This window comes from Cladophialophora immunda (assembly GCF_000835495.1).
Source record: "Cladophialophora immunda strain CBS 83496 unplaced genomic scaffold supercont1.1, whole genome shotgun sequence".
Lineage (NCBI taxonomy): Eukaryota > Fungi > Ascomycota > Eurotiomycetes > Chaetothyriales > Herpotrichiellaceae > Cladophialophora > Cladophialophora immunda.
The window spans coordinates 470446-484571 of record NW_015622541.1 but is presented as its reverse complement, the minus strand read 5'-3'; the positions used below and the strand labels follow the sequence as shown (position 1 = coordinate 484571).

The window sequence follows — 14126 nt, the reverse complement described above, 5'->3', positions numbered from 1 at the left end:
TCCCGCGCCATTGGTGATCCGCTGCACTTCGGCCGCCCAATTAGGGTGAGTGTTGTAGTTGATTGTGTGGTCGGCACCGTATTTGGCTTTGACATTTGCCAGCTTCTCATCACTAGACGACGTGATGATTGTGGTGGCACCCGCGGCTCTGGCAAAAATGAGAGCAGTCAATGCTACTCCCCCGGTCCCTGCAATCATGAGCTGCTGTCTTCATGTGTGTTCCCAATAGCATACCTTGAATGAGGACTGTCTGACCAGGTTTCAAGGGCAAGCCGCCATAAAAACAATTCCACACTGTTGACCCCGTCGCCACGACGGCAGACCACTGGGTTAAGGTATGGGGCGATTTGGGCAGCTTAATGACCTGATGGACTGGCAGGACGATGTATTCTCGGAGCACGCCGTCTATGGTACCTCCGAGGGTGTGTTCCTGGTCTTTTACTGGACCGTACAAGGTCGACGAGCTAATGGCCGCAACCACAGTGTCACCAACTGAGATGTTGTCAACCTGCTTGCTGACCTGGAGAACCTCGCCCGCCATGTCGGTGCACGGCACGACCTGATCCTTGACCGCAAGAGGGTACGTCCCACGGGCGATGGCAATGTCACGGTAGTTGATGGCAACACTGTGAATCTTGACGAGGACTTCATAGTCGCCGATGGCGGGGACAGGCTCTTTGAATGCTTGCAGTCCGTCAAAGCCTTTGCCTGACGTGTAGCGGAATACCGTCTGCTCCTTGGGAGACATGGTGAGGGAGAATGGCAGTAAGGCACAAAGCCAATGATGCTGCAATTGACGAAGGTATATTCTCGCGCTCAAGAGGACTTGCAGTCAAGCAGAGGCAGAACGGCACCTACCGTGCAGATATTATATGCTCTCCCTTCTACATATCGAGGCTACGCACTCGTTTGAGCTTGCAATGTCGTCGAGGAGCCGTCATTGTCAATTTGTCATCTCATTGAGATTCGCTGCTCAAGTCGTTGGGGTAGAAAGTCGTGGTGTCCCCTAACCACTATATCCGTCGACCGATATATGGTCCGATGCTGGAGAGTTCAGAAGCGTGCCTTTATCTGGACTGTCGCAAAGAGCATCTGTTGCAGCCTGGTTGGTTAAAATCTACCCAGCCGAGAAGAGATTCAACTCCACAATTTCTACCCCAACACGAGGCCGAGAGGCGGTGTGGAAGAATCTAGTAAACGGACAGGCATCGGCTTGCTCGGAGGAGGGATCTGCGCCGAATGTTCTACCTTGATTCCCCAGTAGAGGAGTTGTGGGCTGTACCTGAGCGAGCACAAGACAGGGGATGGTCGATCTTTTTTGTGTATAGCCTCGATGCCTTGACCGGGATGTCCTTGTTCAAGCCCTAACATGCCCATTTCATGCCACCAAGTCTCGACGAATCTCAGCAGTGCCGACACCGTGGGAGACCCCAGTATGATGTAATTCGTGTTTGAAGCTGGCCACCTTTTCAGTCGCTTGCGACTTGCTTGACGGATGCTCTCTGGGTAGAGTTGGCAGCACCAAGGCCACACCCAACCGCGCTCATTCTCCCTGTACACTTGTGACCGTCGCCCACCCACTTCTGTAGATAACAGATAATGCAATAGAGGCATTTCGACGAGGGGGAGGAGGCATCGCAAGGGGATACAAGGCGGGCGTCCGGCGACTGGTGCAAAAGCTTGGTTTATGTCAAGCAATGACGAAGACAATGACGACGGGTGTGATCGACGCTGATCGACGCCCCGCAATCGGGTTGGGCTTCTCAGGTTGGTACAAGTGGCACCGTCTATACCACAGCGGATGGAGATGTCGCAGCGGGGGATAGCATGTATATATCCGCGAGCAGGGACAGGCGCCAATGGCGTGTAGAGCGGCACGGGTCCTGGTGGATGGAAACAAGGTAATGGAGTGCGAGTGAGGCTGTACAAGGCCGATATGTGACCCTCTTGAAACACGGCAAACCAGCAGCTGCCTGACTGCAGCTTGACCTCTTGACCTGAATGGCTCAATCATGGGCTGCTGGTCCCTCGCCTCGACGAAGACATTCGCAGACCAAACAGAAACATCTTGGTCGGTTGAGACATTGAACATAATGCTGGGTTTCCCTGTTTGACTCCCTCTGTCACGGTAACGCGTCATCCTCTACAGAGACAGCCAACTGACTACAAGTACTTCACCTCATCTCTCACTCTCTCCTCGACACTCTTCTCTCCTGCACATCTTCCATCTCTGTTCACCGCTTCTGCTAACCCACACACTGCCCATTGCCCAACATGGCTTCTCTCATACGCGTGCCCATCCGTCGCAACCCTCACTACAAACGCAATGGTCTCAAGTCATACGTCTACCTGCTCAACAAGTACCGCATCTCTCCCACCATCCAGGGCCCTTACTCCGCCGCCAAAGGCAAGAAACTGCTCGTCAAACAGAACGCCGACGGCTCTCAGGGTGAAGTGTAAGTGCGGCGTCTGGCGTCTGTGGTAGTACTGCCATATACTGACCGGGTTGCCAGCACTGCGAGTGACCAACAGAATGATTCCCTTTACACCTGTCCCGTCAAGATTGGCACCCCAGCTCAGACGCTGAACTTGGTCAGCGCCCTGAAAAAGATCCAAGTACATCACTAACCACCACCCAGGACTTCGACTCAGGATCTTCCGACCTCTGGTGCTGGTCGACTGAACTGCCACAAAGCACTCTGTCCGCAGGCAAGGGACATACCATCTTCGACCCTTCCAAGTCATCAACCTTCCAGACTTCCCAGGGCTCGACCTGGCAAATTCAGTACGGTGATCAGTCATCTGCATCTGGCAGTGTCGGGACCGACAACATTGAGATTGGCAACATCACAGTCAAGAACCAAGCCATTGAGCTGGCCACCAAGCTATCCTCTCAGTTCACTCAGGATGCTTCCTCGGACGGTCTTCTGGGCCTCGCTTTCGGCTCGATCAACACCGTCAAGCCCTCCGCTGTCCAGACACCCGTTGCAAACATGATTGCCCAAGATGACATCCCTCAGAATGCTGAATTGTTCACCTGCTATCTCGGTTCCATCAAAGATGCGAATGAGGAGTCATTCTGTAATCTCTGACCACTTTCCTTGGTTTGACAAGTCTCTGACGTGAACACAGACACTTTCGGCCAGATTGATCAATCGGTCGTCCCGTCCGGTTCCAGCATTGGATACACCCCTGTCGACAATTCTCAGGGTTTCTGGATGTTCGACTCGACCTCTGCCCAAGTCAATGGCAAGACCATTCAACTCTCTGGGAACAAGGCGATTGCTGACACAGGCACTACTCTGCTGCTCACGTCCGACGAGGTCTGTCAAGCAATCTACAGTGCCATTCCCGGTGCCCAACAGGACAGCAGCCAGCAAGGTTGGGTGTACCCGGCGAACACTGCTGAAAGTGATCTCCCCACCGTCACGTTCATGGTTGGCGATACTCCGATCACCATTGAGAAGCAACACCTTGCCTTTGCTGGTGGCTCTGATGGCAACATGGTTTACGGCGGGATCCAATCTCGCGGCGACCAGAACTTTGACATCTTCGGGGATACCTTCTTGCAGAATGTCTATGCGTGAGTTAAGGGGTTTAGTGAGCTGCTTGAGTCGAGCTGACGGTTGATAGTGTCTTCGATGTCGGTAACACCAGATTCGGGGTTGTGCAACGTGCTGCACCAACATCCACCTCGACCACTACTTCGGCATCTACCCAGCCCAAGGCGGAATTGTGAGCAGTTGCCTGTGGTCTCTCGCTAAGAGTTCTGGCTGTGAGCAGAGGGAAACATTTATTGACTGCGAGGTACGAAGAACACAAGGCAGGCGGTGTCATTCAACCCACTTTCAGTGCCACGGGAACAAATGCAAAAAAGAAGGGAAGGGTTTTCACATCCGGTAGCTCCTATGTATTAATACTATGCAACGAAGTGTTTTGACACAGTTTCATGCCTCTCGACTCCCTCAAATATGCCACCAAGCTTATCGAATAATTTCTTGGGGAATTCCTACGCTGTTCCCGAACTGGCAGCAATGTTTCTCAGACATGTGTCTTCCAAGTGTTCCAATCTTATACAATATCAAAATTCCTTCCGGCCCTGAAACCAGGTCTGCCGCACCCTCGCGGCCAGCAGGCCCTCGGGCGTCCAGTCCGTGTCAAGCATGACAAAGTCGGCGCTCTTGCCCTTTTGCAGACTGCCCATCCACCGCTCCGCGTGACGCGAGTACGCCGCTCCCGCCGTGGCGGCCTTCAGCGCCGCGGCCAGCGAGACGGCGAACTGTGGGGTCGTCCTGTCCAGCGAGGCGGGCTCGATGGCCGACCGGCGCGTGGTGGCGTTGTAGAGGTTCGGCAGCGGGAGGTGCGCGGCGGTGGGGGCGTCGGTGCCGAAGGCCAAGGGGGCGCCGGCCTCGAGGAACTCGCGGTACGGGAACGCGCGCCGGCACCGGTGCGTGCCCAGCAGCGCGGGCCAGGCCTTGAACAGCGCCGGGTCCGAGTGCACGGGCTGCACGGACGCCGTGATGCCCAGGTCGCCCAGGCGTTTGGCGTCGCGCTCCGAGGCCAGCTCGAGGTGCTCGATGCGGTGCCGCGGGCGGTGTGAGGACAGCGGCCGGTGCCGGTCGTTGAGGCGCGCGAAGGCGTCGATGGTCTGCGTGATGGTCCGGTCCCCGATCGCGTGCACCGCGCACTGCAGCCCCGCGGCGTCCGCCCGGTCGATGACGCGCGCCATCATCGCCGCCGGCCAGATGGGCTCGACGGGGTCCCGCCTCGCGCCGTACGGCTGGCTCAGCGCCGCCGTGCAGCTGTCCACGACCCCGTCGCCGATCAGCTTGATCCCGACGACGCAGAAGGACGGGGACGCCGACGGGGGAAATTTCCCGTGCATCGCGATCGCCCTGTCGAGGGACGCTTGGATCTCTCGCTCCGAGTCGCTGTACGGGATCAGCCAGTGCGCCGCCACGTGCAGCGGCAGCCCGTTGCGCGCGCGGTATGTCTCCAGCGCGTCCCACTCGTCCTCGTCCATCGCCATGTCGATCACCCCGGTGTACCCTGCCTGCGTGTAGGCAGAGACCGCCTCGTGCAGGGCCGCCTGCTTCTGCTCCGCGGTCAGCGTTTTCGAGAGGAACGGCCAGACCAGCGACGGCAGGGCGCCTTCGTCCAACAATCCCGACGGCCGCCCCTGCGCGTCCCGGTGGATCGTCCCGCCCGGAGGATCCTTCGTCGCCGCGTCGACGCCCAGCTCCGTCAGTGCGGCCGAGCTGCACCACACCGAGTGCAGATCCAGGGCCTCGACGTAGATCGGGCGCGGGTCGAGGTCGTCCAGCATGCCCGCCAGCGCGTGGCCGCCCGTCGACGCCTGGATCCAGCCCTTGCACAGGATCCGCGGCGCCGACGGGTGCGAGGCCGCGAACGTGTGGATCTTCGCCCGGATCTGCTCGAGGGTCGTGCACGCCATGATGTCCAGCTTGCCCAGCGACAGCCCGAAGTGCAGCATGTGGACGTGCGCGTCGATGAAGCCCGGCGTCACCACGCGGTTGGCGGCGTCGATGATCTCTGTGGCACTGCTTCCATCGGAGCCCAGGGCCTGCGAGAGCGCCTTTGATCCCTCATCCTCCTCCTCTGGGCCGACGTATTCAATCACCCCGTCCTGAAACACTAGACACCCCGGGACGAGATTTTCCGAGTCGTCGGTGCTCGTGAAGAGTCGAGCATTCCGGATGATCGTGCGCGGCATTGTTCTTCAGAGTCAGAAAATCGGGAGCAAGGGGAAGGAAATCTATGATAGTGCTAATACAGCCAGTCCTCTTCTCGTCGGCGAAAGGGACGATCTCATCCTCCTGTTTTCCCCCTTTCGGATTTTCATCGTAGCCAAGTTCGCGACTCTTATATATGGCGCTCCTTTCCGCAGCACGCGTAGATGAGCGGCCGCGACTGCAGTTCCGGTCCAGAAACCCCCCCCCCCTCTTCTGAGATCACCAGAAGTATATTCCTCCGCCCGTCGTTTCGGGCCTGGAGGCGCGTGGTGACACAGACCGAGGATGGCTGGATAGATAGATGGATTGCGGAGAAAGGCGAGAGAGTGTTACGGCCCTGCAGAGCAACGCCCCTCTGAACCCTGAGGTTTCCCAGGCGCGCAAAGTGACGCTATTGGCTCCGAGATGGTCGCGCCACCGGTTGATCAGACTTCAATCATACTTTTCGAAGGCGATACGAAGAGAAAACCGCGGAATTCTCAAAGAAGCGAGGTAGGTAGGGGGATGGCAGTATCTCGCAGGCCCAGTATGTGGCTTTTCTTTTTGTTTTTGCCTCTCAGCTCGCTGCTTCGTGACTTCGCTCCGAAGACGGATGAACTCTTATCTGTGTCATGTGGCTCCCGCGAAGGCCAGGCCGGAAGTCGGAGGGGTTCACGACATCAATGCGTAAGGAAACAAAAGCGAACTTGCATCAATGCAAGACAAATGTAGAAAATTTAAGCGGCTATTCCGATCACTAGGCAAATTGGGGTGGAAAGGACGTCGCTAGAATACTGGAACTTTTTATTCTCGGATACCTAATTGATCACAAAAGTTGATACTGAGATCCATGGTCGTACCCATCGTCAAGAATAGCTACCTCATCATATTGTGTCAAACCCCAAAGACGACCTAAGCTGCTTCCAAAGAGTGGCCAGCGTAAAGACGGTATTTCTCCGCCGAGCGCATTCGGAAGCGCTTGCCAAAACGGATGAAGATGATGTTGCCTAACAGGATGAAGACGAATATCACCGCGGCGGTGATGAAGACATTCCCCAGCCCCACCGCTGTGATCCATGGCGTCAATGCAAAGACCAGGATGGTGGGAAAGAGGTTCTTCACAAAGGTCACGGCCACAAGCGAGTCTGAGATGATCTGCGCGAGGGTAAAGTCAGTATTACTCCTTGTCTAGGGTGATGAAAGGAGGTTTGCCCACTCACCTCGGTGTATGCGTCGGTCAAGTAGGTTAGAGAGAGACTCATCGCCGGAGTCATCCCGAACGAGCCCACCCCAAGCCCAACGGCAACGAAAGGCCACGGCAGACCCCTGTCGAGGCCGATCCCAAACATCAGCAAGCCCGCGGCCACGAAGGGTGTAAAGGCCAGGATCAGCCACAGCCGCATCTCAGGCTCGTAGATCCCGCCGTTGCTCCTGGCCATCCGCAGTATCATCCAGTCGCTGAGCGGTCCGCATATGAGGGCGGCAATCAGGGTGCCAATGAACGCTGGCAGCCCCAAGAGTCCGATCTGCTGCGGCTCGAAATTGTACGGCGGCAGCGTCATGTAGACGGAATACACCGTGATGGGCATGATTGCTGCGGCCGTCATGGCTCCGTTGAGCAGCGACATGTACAGCACCGCCCGGATGTGCCAGAGGATGAGGAACGGCTGGTAACTGTGTCTGACTAGGAATCGAATCGATCTCGGCGAGGAAGACCAGAGCGCCAGTTTTTTCCAGTATGGCTTGACCGGGATTGTAGGATCAATCTCGACTCTGGTGAGTTGGGACTCCCGACGCGAGACCTCGACGGTATTCGCCTCGGTATCCTTGGAGGGGGGCGACTTTTCCTCCAAGGCCTGGTTGACTGATCCCGTGAAATCATCCTGGGAAGGGCGATTGGTAGTTGGAAAGCCGTCGAGGGTCTTGCACTCGTATTTCGTCTCCTCGTAGAGGAAGAACATGAGAACCACAAACACTCCAATCAAAATGGCAGTCCACCACCAGACCCAACGCCAGCCCTGAGAGGCAGTGACGTATCCAGCAGCGAGCGGAGCTAGAGAGGACCCGATGGTGAGAACCCATATATAAATGCTGTTCATTAAACCACGCTGATGGACGAAGAAGACGTCTGCCACGGTCATTTGCATCATGACTTCGCAGAGAGCTCCCACAAAGCATCCAAGTATGTTTACCATCATGAGATCCGCCACATTTTGTACCCTGGCAGACCAGACAGCTATTCCGCATTGAACAGCCAGACTGAGGATGTAGACAGGGCGCCTGCCATATTTCAGGGCGAATGGTAGGAGGAAGATACCTCCTATGCAGAGGGATCCGCAGCCAGCTGCGTAACTGTCATTGAGGATGTCGTAGCTGAAGCCTAGCTCCAGGTTCATGGAGGCCCAAGTGACCGTCACCATATTTATCCTGTGAGGAAATGCGTAAGTAGTTACTTGCGAGAGGTATTGTGGGAGGACACATACAATGCGAACACTAGAAGCACATAGAAGTTCACGAGGATGAAGTTGAGATATTTTCTCCATGACGGCCAGTTCTATTCTCACTCAGCCTTGCTCTCTCAATCAACACATTTGGATATGACTTACCAGTGGATCGTTTGGGTCGGTTGTGGGCTGGGGTTGTAGGATAATATCGGCGTTCTTGCTATGAAGATCTATACATGGGATGAGTACTCGCAAGCATATACCCAGCGACAGGAGGTTGAGACATCATCATACCTTCAATGCGAACTGTGCCTGGAGGCCAGGGCATATCGACAGAGCGGCGAGTCAACGACATTGTCCCGAAAGAGTATTGAATGTGAATACGGGGGTAGACAATCTGTGTCCCTCCCTCTTCCAAGGTAATCTAGCATTTTTATAATCCCAGCAAGGGCTCGCCAAACCCCCTCCCTGCCGCAGACTCAGATAACGAACAGCCATGTTGGTGATCGCAGGCTGTTGTCGACGAGCACGGGTGTTCCCCCCCCATGGTCCATATGCGAAGTAAACCTGAACAAGGAAAGGCGTATCCAAGGCTCGACGAATCCAGGAAATCGTCTTTGTTCTAGTGTATGGCCTGCCAAAGTCTGGTCCGCCACCTGAGATAAGGGCTGGAGAGAAAGACCGAAGATCGCGGAACGTGTTGCAACTGGTCAGAATTACCTCCTCTTGCCCCTGTAAGGCGCTGAATCTCGCTAACACCAGGTCGGCAAGGATAGCCCGCTTCCTTTGGAGGTGCCGGCATCCTCCGCATTGGACGTCCATGGCCCCCAGCTAGCCGAAGTTGATCTCAGAAACGGCAGCTCTTTCAAGTCTTGTGAGAATCCACCTCTTCTCATGAACATAGGGACCCAACTCGACCATGGGTGAGCCGGCGGAGGGGGTCAAGAACTATCGCAAGCCGCGGCGGAGGCCCGCACATTTGCGTACTAAAACTGGCTGTCTGACATGTGAGTTTGATGTTTTTCTGGCGCATGGTCGTCCGTCAAGCCGAGGTCGTGAAGAATGACCGGCTGATAGCTAGGATGCAGGTCGCCAGAGAAAGAAAAAGTGCGACGAACATCCTGGCGTCTGCCAAAACTGTGCTAAAAGAAAGATTGACTGCATCTGGCCTGCGAAACCAAATTCACGGTCCAACGAGCCAAGCCCGAGTGCGAGAGGACAGGATGCCTCACCATCACCTAGCCTTGCCACTGAGTCCGTTGATAACAATAACGCTGAACTCCAAGCCATTGGCGATGCAGACGAGCAGGTATACACCTACTTCTCACCCTCTTCAGCTTCACTCTCGCCGGGATCTGTTATCCGCGGTGTGGACAACAACGACAACGATGAGCTTCCTCTGATAGTGTCTCCTCAACTCACTGCCTTCTCGTCAAACACCAAAATACATAGTCCTCCTCTGTTCGATTACATGCGGATGGTGTTTGTCCCGCAGCTTGTTCGACCTGCGACCGACCGCCAATACATCGACGACTTCACAAGTGGCAGTCTTCAAGTCGCAAACAACATACCATTCTTCATGGATGCTCTGTTGGCTTGCTCTGCCGCCGAGATTAAGAGAGACGACCCCTTCCATCGCAGAATGGCTGAAACACACTACATCAACGCTGTGGGAGGGATGCGAGCCTACCTCGCCCGGGACGATTCTCCACTTGCAGAGATTATCGCCCTGCGGACTGTTCTCATCCTGTGCATCTATGAGGTGAGTACTGATTCAATGCAACAATTTCCTCGCGATGACTAATTTTCTTGCAGAGGACTCGTCTATACCACTCCGAAGGAGTATCTACTCATCTGTATGGTGCTGCCGCGCTGCTCAAGTCCTGCTGGAAGCGAATGGAAGCATCGAGGAGCATGCCAGCTGCCTGGACTACCACACGCATCCTTACCTTGGAGTCTTTCATATTCCATGTGGCCACGAGCATCCCCTTTCAGCATCCCTCTCCGACCTCATCTACTCTGGTTGATGAAGCCTTTATGAATGCCCAACTTATCCTGGAACAACTCTGGTTGGAAAACACAATGGACTATGCCTATTCTCCAGTCCTCGGCGCACCCCCGATGTTGTTCTCGTTCGTGCGACAAGTGGCACTGATCTATTCGCAATTTCGCTGCCAAAGCTTCGACGTGCGCCAATGCCATCGTCTGGAACAGGATCTCAGGCGGTGGAGTGATGACAACATTCCCATCCCAAACACTCTGCACGTTGTCGGCTCCGACGATGCCGTCAATGGATGTCTGGCCTTGTCTTTACTCACTGATTCGCAGAATGCCAGCCAGTCCTTCTTTGGTCCAAAACTCTATACCTTTGCTGCGAAGCTTCTCCTGAGGCATATGATAGCATATTCGTCTGGAATGAGAGGCCAACGTCTCTCAACACACCTGTCGAGTTTGTTCTCAGAGCTGATGGTTCTTGTCCGCTTCGTCGAACCATCCGTGGATTATTTCGCAGAATACTATGCCTGGCCGTTCTATTGCTTGGGGGTCTGCATTGAAGGTGCACAGGCCCGAGACTTCTTGATGAACAAGATCATGGCATTTTGGAAGACAACTAGGAATGGGACGATGAGACGCCTGGCAGATATCTTACAAGAGGATTGGGCACATTAATTTAATGATGCCGGCAGCTAATGATCGACTACATTGATGGTTGACAATTGAAACTACTCGCATACGCCCCACGCGCATTCACATTCCTGGCCAGCGCGGCCACCCCGACACACCTAGCTGCGGAGCAAGATCAGAGGTTCCATCCTCACGTCACAAGATGTTTCTCGGCATGATCGTATGGGCGCTCGAACATCCCTTGCTTGAGCATACCCCGCAACTTGCATCTGCCACTCCGCCTTGGCTCCGAATGCCAAGCAGCATCATTGTCTGGGCAGGCGGTGAACGGGGCGGAGCATTCCTCCGCCAACACAAACCAGCTGAACGCCGTCGTCCTGTCTCTGTCCTATTTCGATGTCGAGAACATTCTTCGGGACAACTAAATTCCTTTCCCAGAAAGTATTAGACGCTCCAAAGGCTATGGACTCCTTCCAGGAGCGCACCCTCCTTCGTTGGTGCGGTGTGCGGAATGCTGGAGCAAGCTGTGGGGTTGCCAGTCTTGTCCTGGTCTTGGAACAGCATCCCAAGAACGAATCCAAGAGTCGATCGGTCAACGACAAGCCTGATGCCGCGACGACAAGTCCCAGTTCAAGACTCGCGCCATGCCCGTGATGTTGCAGTGGCTTTTGATGGGGTTACAATCAATGATGCGAATTGTAACTCACGGATCCTGTCTTTTCTCTTGGGTTTCAATCTGATCAATGGAGATGAAACTCATCCACCCTCCAGATATACGAGTGTCAGGGAGGTCAATCAAAGCGAGGCCAGGCCAGGCTCTTTGAGGGGTCATTGGCTCTGTCTGTGGATCTCCGCGAATCCGCGATGTATCACGCATGCGAATCTTTCGGTTTCTTGTTTCGATGGTGTTGGCCGGGAATGCATATAAGTCATATGCACTTCCCCCGCGTCCCAGCAAGAACTCTCGATACTTGTTTATTCGCATCGCTTCCGTTGTCTCCTTCTTGCAGTTATCGCAGTGAACGACCATGTCTGATCCCAAAGGCTTGCACGAGGAGGCTGAACACCCCCGCTCCGTCTCCCTGAAAACTACCGACGATGTCAACCGCATTGAGGCCCCCGTGACATGGAAGGCGTACTTGATGTGCGCCTTTGCTTCGTAAGTCTTCCCGGCTAGCCTTGCCAGTTGTGGCAATATTCTGAATCTCTCCGCCATTGTGTATTTCGTCACTGACGGAGATCAGATTCGGTGGGATCTTCTTCGGTTATGACTCTGGTTACATCAATGGAGTACTTGGAGCAGATATCTTCATCCGGGCAGTCGAAGGCCCGACTGAAGATGCTCTCAGCTCCTCGCACCAATCACTCATCGTCTCGATCCTATCCGCTGGCACCTTCTTCGGAGCTCTCATTGGTGGAGACATGGCAGACTTCATCGGTCGAAAGTGGACCGTTATCATGGGCTGTATGATCTATATGTTTGGTGTCATCATCCAGATGATCACCGGAGAGGGTGATGCCCTGGCTGCCATAGTGGCTGGACGTCTCATCGCCGGTATTGGAGTCGGATTCGAAAGTGCGATTGTGATCCTCTACATGAGTGAAATCGTGAGTTCTCGTCTCCCCGGTGGATGTAAGCTTGTTCGCCGACTATTGAGCGCTAACATTTCGGAAGTGCCCCAGAAAAGTCCGGGGAGCTCTCGTGGCTGGCTATCAATTCTGCATTACCATCGGCATCATGCTTGCTTCTATTGTTGTATACGCAACCGAGGACCGCCAGGACACCGGCTCTTATAGGATCCCCATCGCCATCCAGTTCGCATGGGCCATTATCTTGGCTGGTGGCCTCTTTACCCTACCTGACTCGCCGCGCTATTTTGTCAAAAAGGGCCGACTCGAAGACGCCGCCATCTCGCTATCGAAGCTCCGCGGCCAGCCACGAGACTCCGACTATGTGCAAATCGAGCTGGCTGAGATCGTCGCCAATGAGGAATATGAGCGCTCTATTATCCCCTCTAGCGGCTGGTTTTCCAGCTGGGCGAATTGCTTCAAGGGAGGCTTATGGGCCCAGAAATCGAACTTGCGGAGAACCATCTTGGGCACCTCTCTTCAGATGATGCAACAATGGTATGACCTCTGGAAGAAAAAGTTTAGTCATGTCTGGGATACTGACTGTGTACTGTCAGGACTGGTGTGAACTTCATCTTCTACTACTCGACCCCTTTCCTGCAGAGCACAGGAGCGATCGACAACACGTTCCTCATTTCACTCATCTTCACCTTGGTCAATGTATGTAGCACACCGCTTTCATTCTATACGGTTGAGAAGTTTGGGCGTCGTCCGCTCTTGATCTGGGGGGCACTGGGCATGTTGATCTGCCAGTTCCTCGTCGCCATCGTCGGTGTGACCGTTGGGTTCAACCACACGCACCCGGACCCGGCCGATGCAGATCTCAGTCTCGCGAATAATGTGCCTGCCGTCAACGCCCAGATCGCCTTCATTGCGATCTTCATCTTCTTCTTCGCATCCACATGGGGACCTGGGGCATGGATCGTGATCGGGGAGATTTTTCCTCTGCCGATTCGCTCTCGGGGCGTTGCGTTGTCCACAGCGTCGAATTGGCTGTGGAATACGGTATGTGTTTGCCTACAGGACTACCCAGATTGCTAGGAACATCAAGGCTAACAGGATATTGGCAGATCATCGCCGTCATCACGCCCTACATGGTCGGAGAAGAACACGGCGATCTCAAATCCTCCGTCTTCTTCGTCTGGGGCGGCCTTTGCACGGCTGCGTTCGTCTACGCATACTTCCTGGTGCCCGAGACAAAGGGTCTCACCCTCGAACAGGTCGATAAGATGATGGAAGAATCAACGCCGCGCACCTCGAGGAAGTGGAGGCCGACCACCACTTTCGCACAGGGCAGGGCCAGGGACGGGGTGTTGGAGAAGGATCTCATTGACGATGTCGCGCGACGGGGTTCTGCGTTCTAAGGAGGAGGTTCTATTAGCACCGACGATGGCTCTTAGCTCATCACTCAAGGGCGAGGAGTTGGGGGCAGCGTTAGTGAAGGGCGAGCCAATGGACTCGAAATCTCTTGTTACAGAATGCATGTTGAAGCTGAAGCTGTACTCGTTTAACACGAAAGAGTCAGTGTCGCTGGGTGTTGTCAGATGATAAGTCCGCAGCTGGAACTCCGCGCAGGCAGTCTTTGCACTTGGTACTCTTGAATACTTCAATGTTGATACAGTCATTCACAACAGATGGATTCATCGACTTGAAGAGACGGACATTATCCCTTCGCATTGCATGTAGTCCTTAAAAA

The 14126-nt window shown here is 54.7% G+C and overlaps 5 protein-coding genes across 5 annotated transcripts; 3 read left to right on the top strand and 2 right to left on the bottom strand.

Annotated features, from left to right (window-relative positions):
* The first annotated feature begins 2228 nt into the window (after nucleotides 1-2228).
* On the top strand, nucleotides 2229-3783 carry PV07_00142 (uncharacterized protein). The gene is made up of 5 exons (XM_016386570.1): nucleotides 2229-2456; nucleotides 2514-2592; nucleotides 2640-3081; nucleotides 3133-3583; nucleotides 3634-3783. Exons 1-5 carry the CDS (start codon nucleotides 2275-2277, stop codon nucleotides 3737-3739), a joined length of 1260 nt encoding a protein of 419 aa, XP_016253498.1. The 5' UTR covers nucleotides 2229-2274; the 3' UTR covers nucleotides 3740-3783.
* Nucleotides 3784-3886: 103 nt separating this feature from the next.
* Nucleotides 3887-5956, bottom strand: PV07_00141 (uncharacterized protein). The gene has a single exon (XM_016386569.1). It carries the CDS (start codon nucleotides 5732-5734, stop codon nucleotides 4082-4084), a length of 1653 nt encoding a protein of 550 aa, XP_016253497.1. The 5' UTR covers nucleotides 5735-5956; the 3' UTR covers nucleotides 3887-4081.
* A 564-nt stretch (nucleotides 5957-6520) lies between these two features.
* PV07_00140 (uncharacterized protein) lies at nucleotides 6521-8614 on the bottom strand. Its single transcript, XM_016386568.1, has 5 exons — nucleotides 8471-8614; nucleotides 8339-8406; nucleotides 8216-8286; nucleotides 6953-8159; nucleotides 6521-6887 (listed from the first exon to the last, which is right to left on the bottom strand). Exons 1-5 carry the CDS (start codon nucleotides 8529-8531, stop codon nucleotides 6645-6647), a joined length of 1650 nt encoding a protein of 549 aa, XP_016253496.1. The 5' UTR covers nucleotides 8532-8614; the 3' UTR covers nucleotides 6521-6644.
* Nucleotides 8615-9095: 481 nt separating this feature from the next.
* PV07_00139 (uncharacterized protein) lies at nucleotides 9096-10846 on the top strand (the record flags this gene model as incomplete). Its single annotated transcript, XM_016386567.1, has 3 exons — nucleotides 9096-9183; nucleotides 9265-9938; nucleotides 9992-10846. 3 exons carry the CDS (start codon nucleotides 9096-9098, stop codon nucleotides 10844-10846), a joined length of 1617 nt encoding a protein of 538 aa, XP_016253495.1.
* Nucleotides 10847-11829: 983 nt separating this feature from the next.
* Nucleotides 11830-14007, top strand: PV07_00138 (uncharacterized protein; the record flags this gene model as incomplete). Its single annotated transcript, XM_016386566.1, has 5 exons — nucleotides 11830-11960; nucleotides 12046-12409; nucleotides 12477-12928; nucleotides 12988-13435; nucleotides 13501-14007. 5 exons carry the CDS (start codon nucleotides 11830-11832, stop codon nucleotides 13792-13794), a joined length of 1689 nt encoding a protein of 562 aa, XP_016253494.1. The 3' UTR covers nucleotides 13795-14007.
* Between the last annotated feature and the right edge of the window lie 119 nt (nucleotides 14008-14126).

Coding starts and splice junctions, on each gene's coding strand:
- PV07_00142 (XM_016386570.1), top strand. CDS start 2,275: ATGGCTTCTCTCATACGCGTGCCCATCCGTCGCAACCCTCACTACAAA. Junction 2,593..2,639: donor CAGCTCAGACGCTGAACTTG/GTCAGCGCCCTG, acceptor ACCACCACCCAG/GACTTCGACTCAGGATCTTC. Junction 3,082..3,132: donor TGCGAATGAGGAGTCATTCT/GTAATCTCTGAC, acceptor ACGTGAACACAG/ACACTTTCGGCCAGATTGAT.
- PV07_00141 (XM_016386569.1), bottom strand. CDS start 5,734: ATGCCGCGCACGATCATCCGGAATGCTCGACTCTTCACGAGCACCGAC.
- PV07_00140 (XM_016386568.1), bottom strand. CDS start 8,531: ATGTCGTTGACTCGCCGCTCTGTCGATATGCCCTGGCCTCCAGGCACA. Junction 8,287..8,338: donor CCGACCCAAACGATCCACTG/GTAAGTCATATC, acceptor GAGTGAGAATAG/AACTGGCCGTCATGGAGAAA. Junction 6,888..6,952: donor TGACCGACGCATACACCGAG/GTGAGTGGGCAA, acceptor ACCCTCGCGCAG/ATCATCTCAGACTCGCTTGT.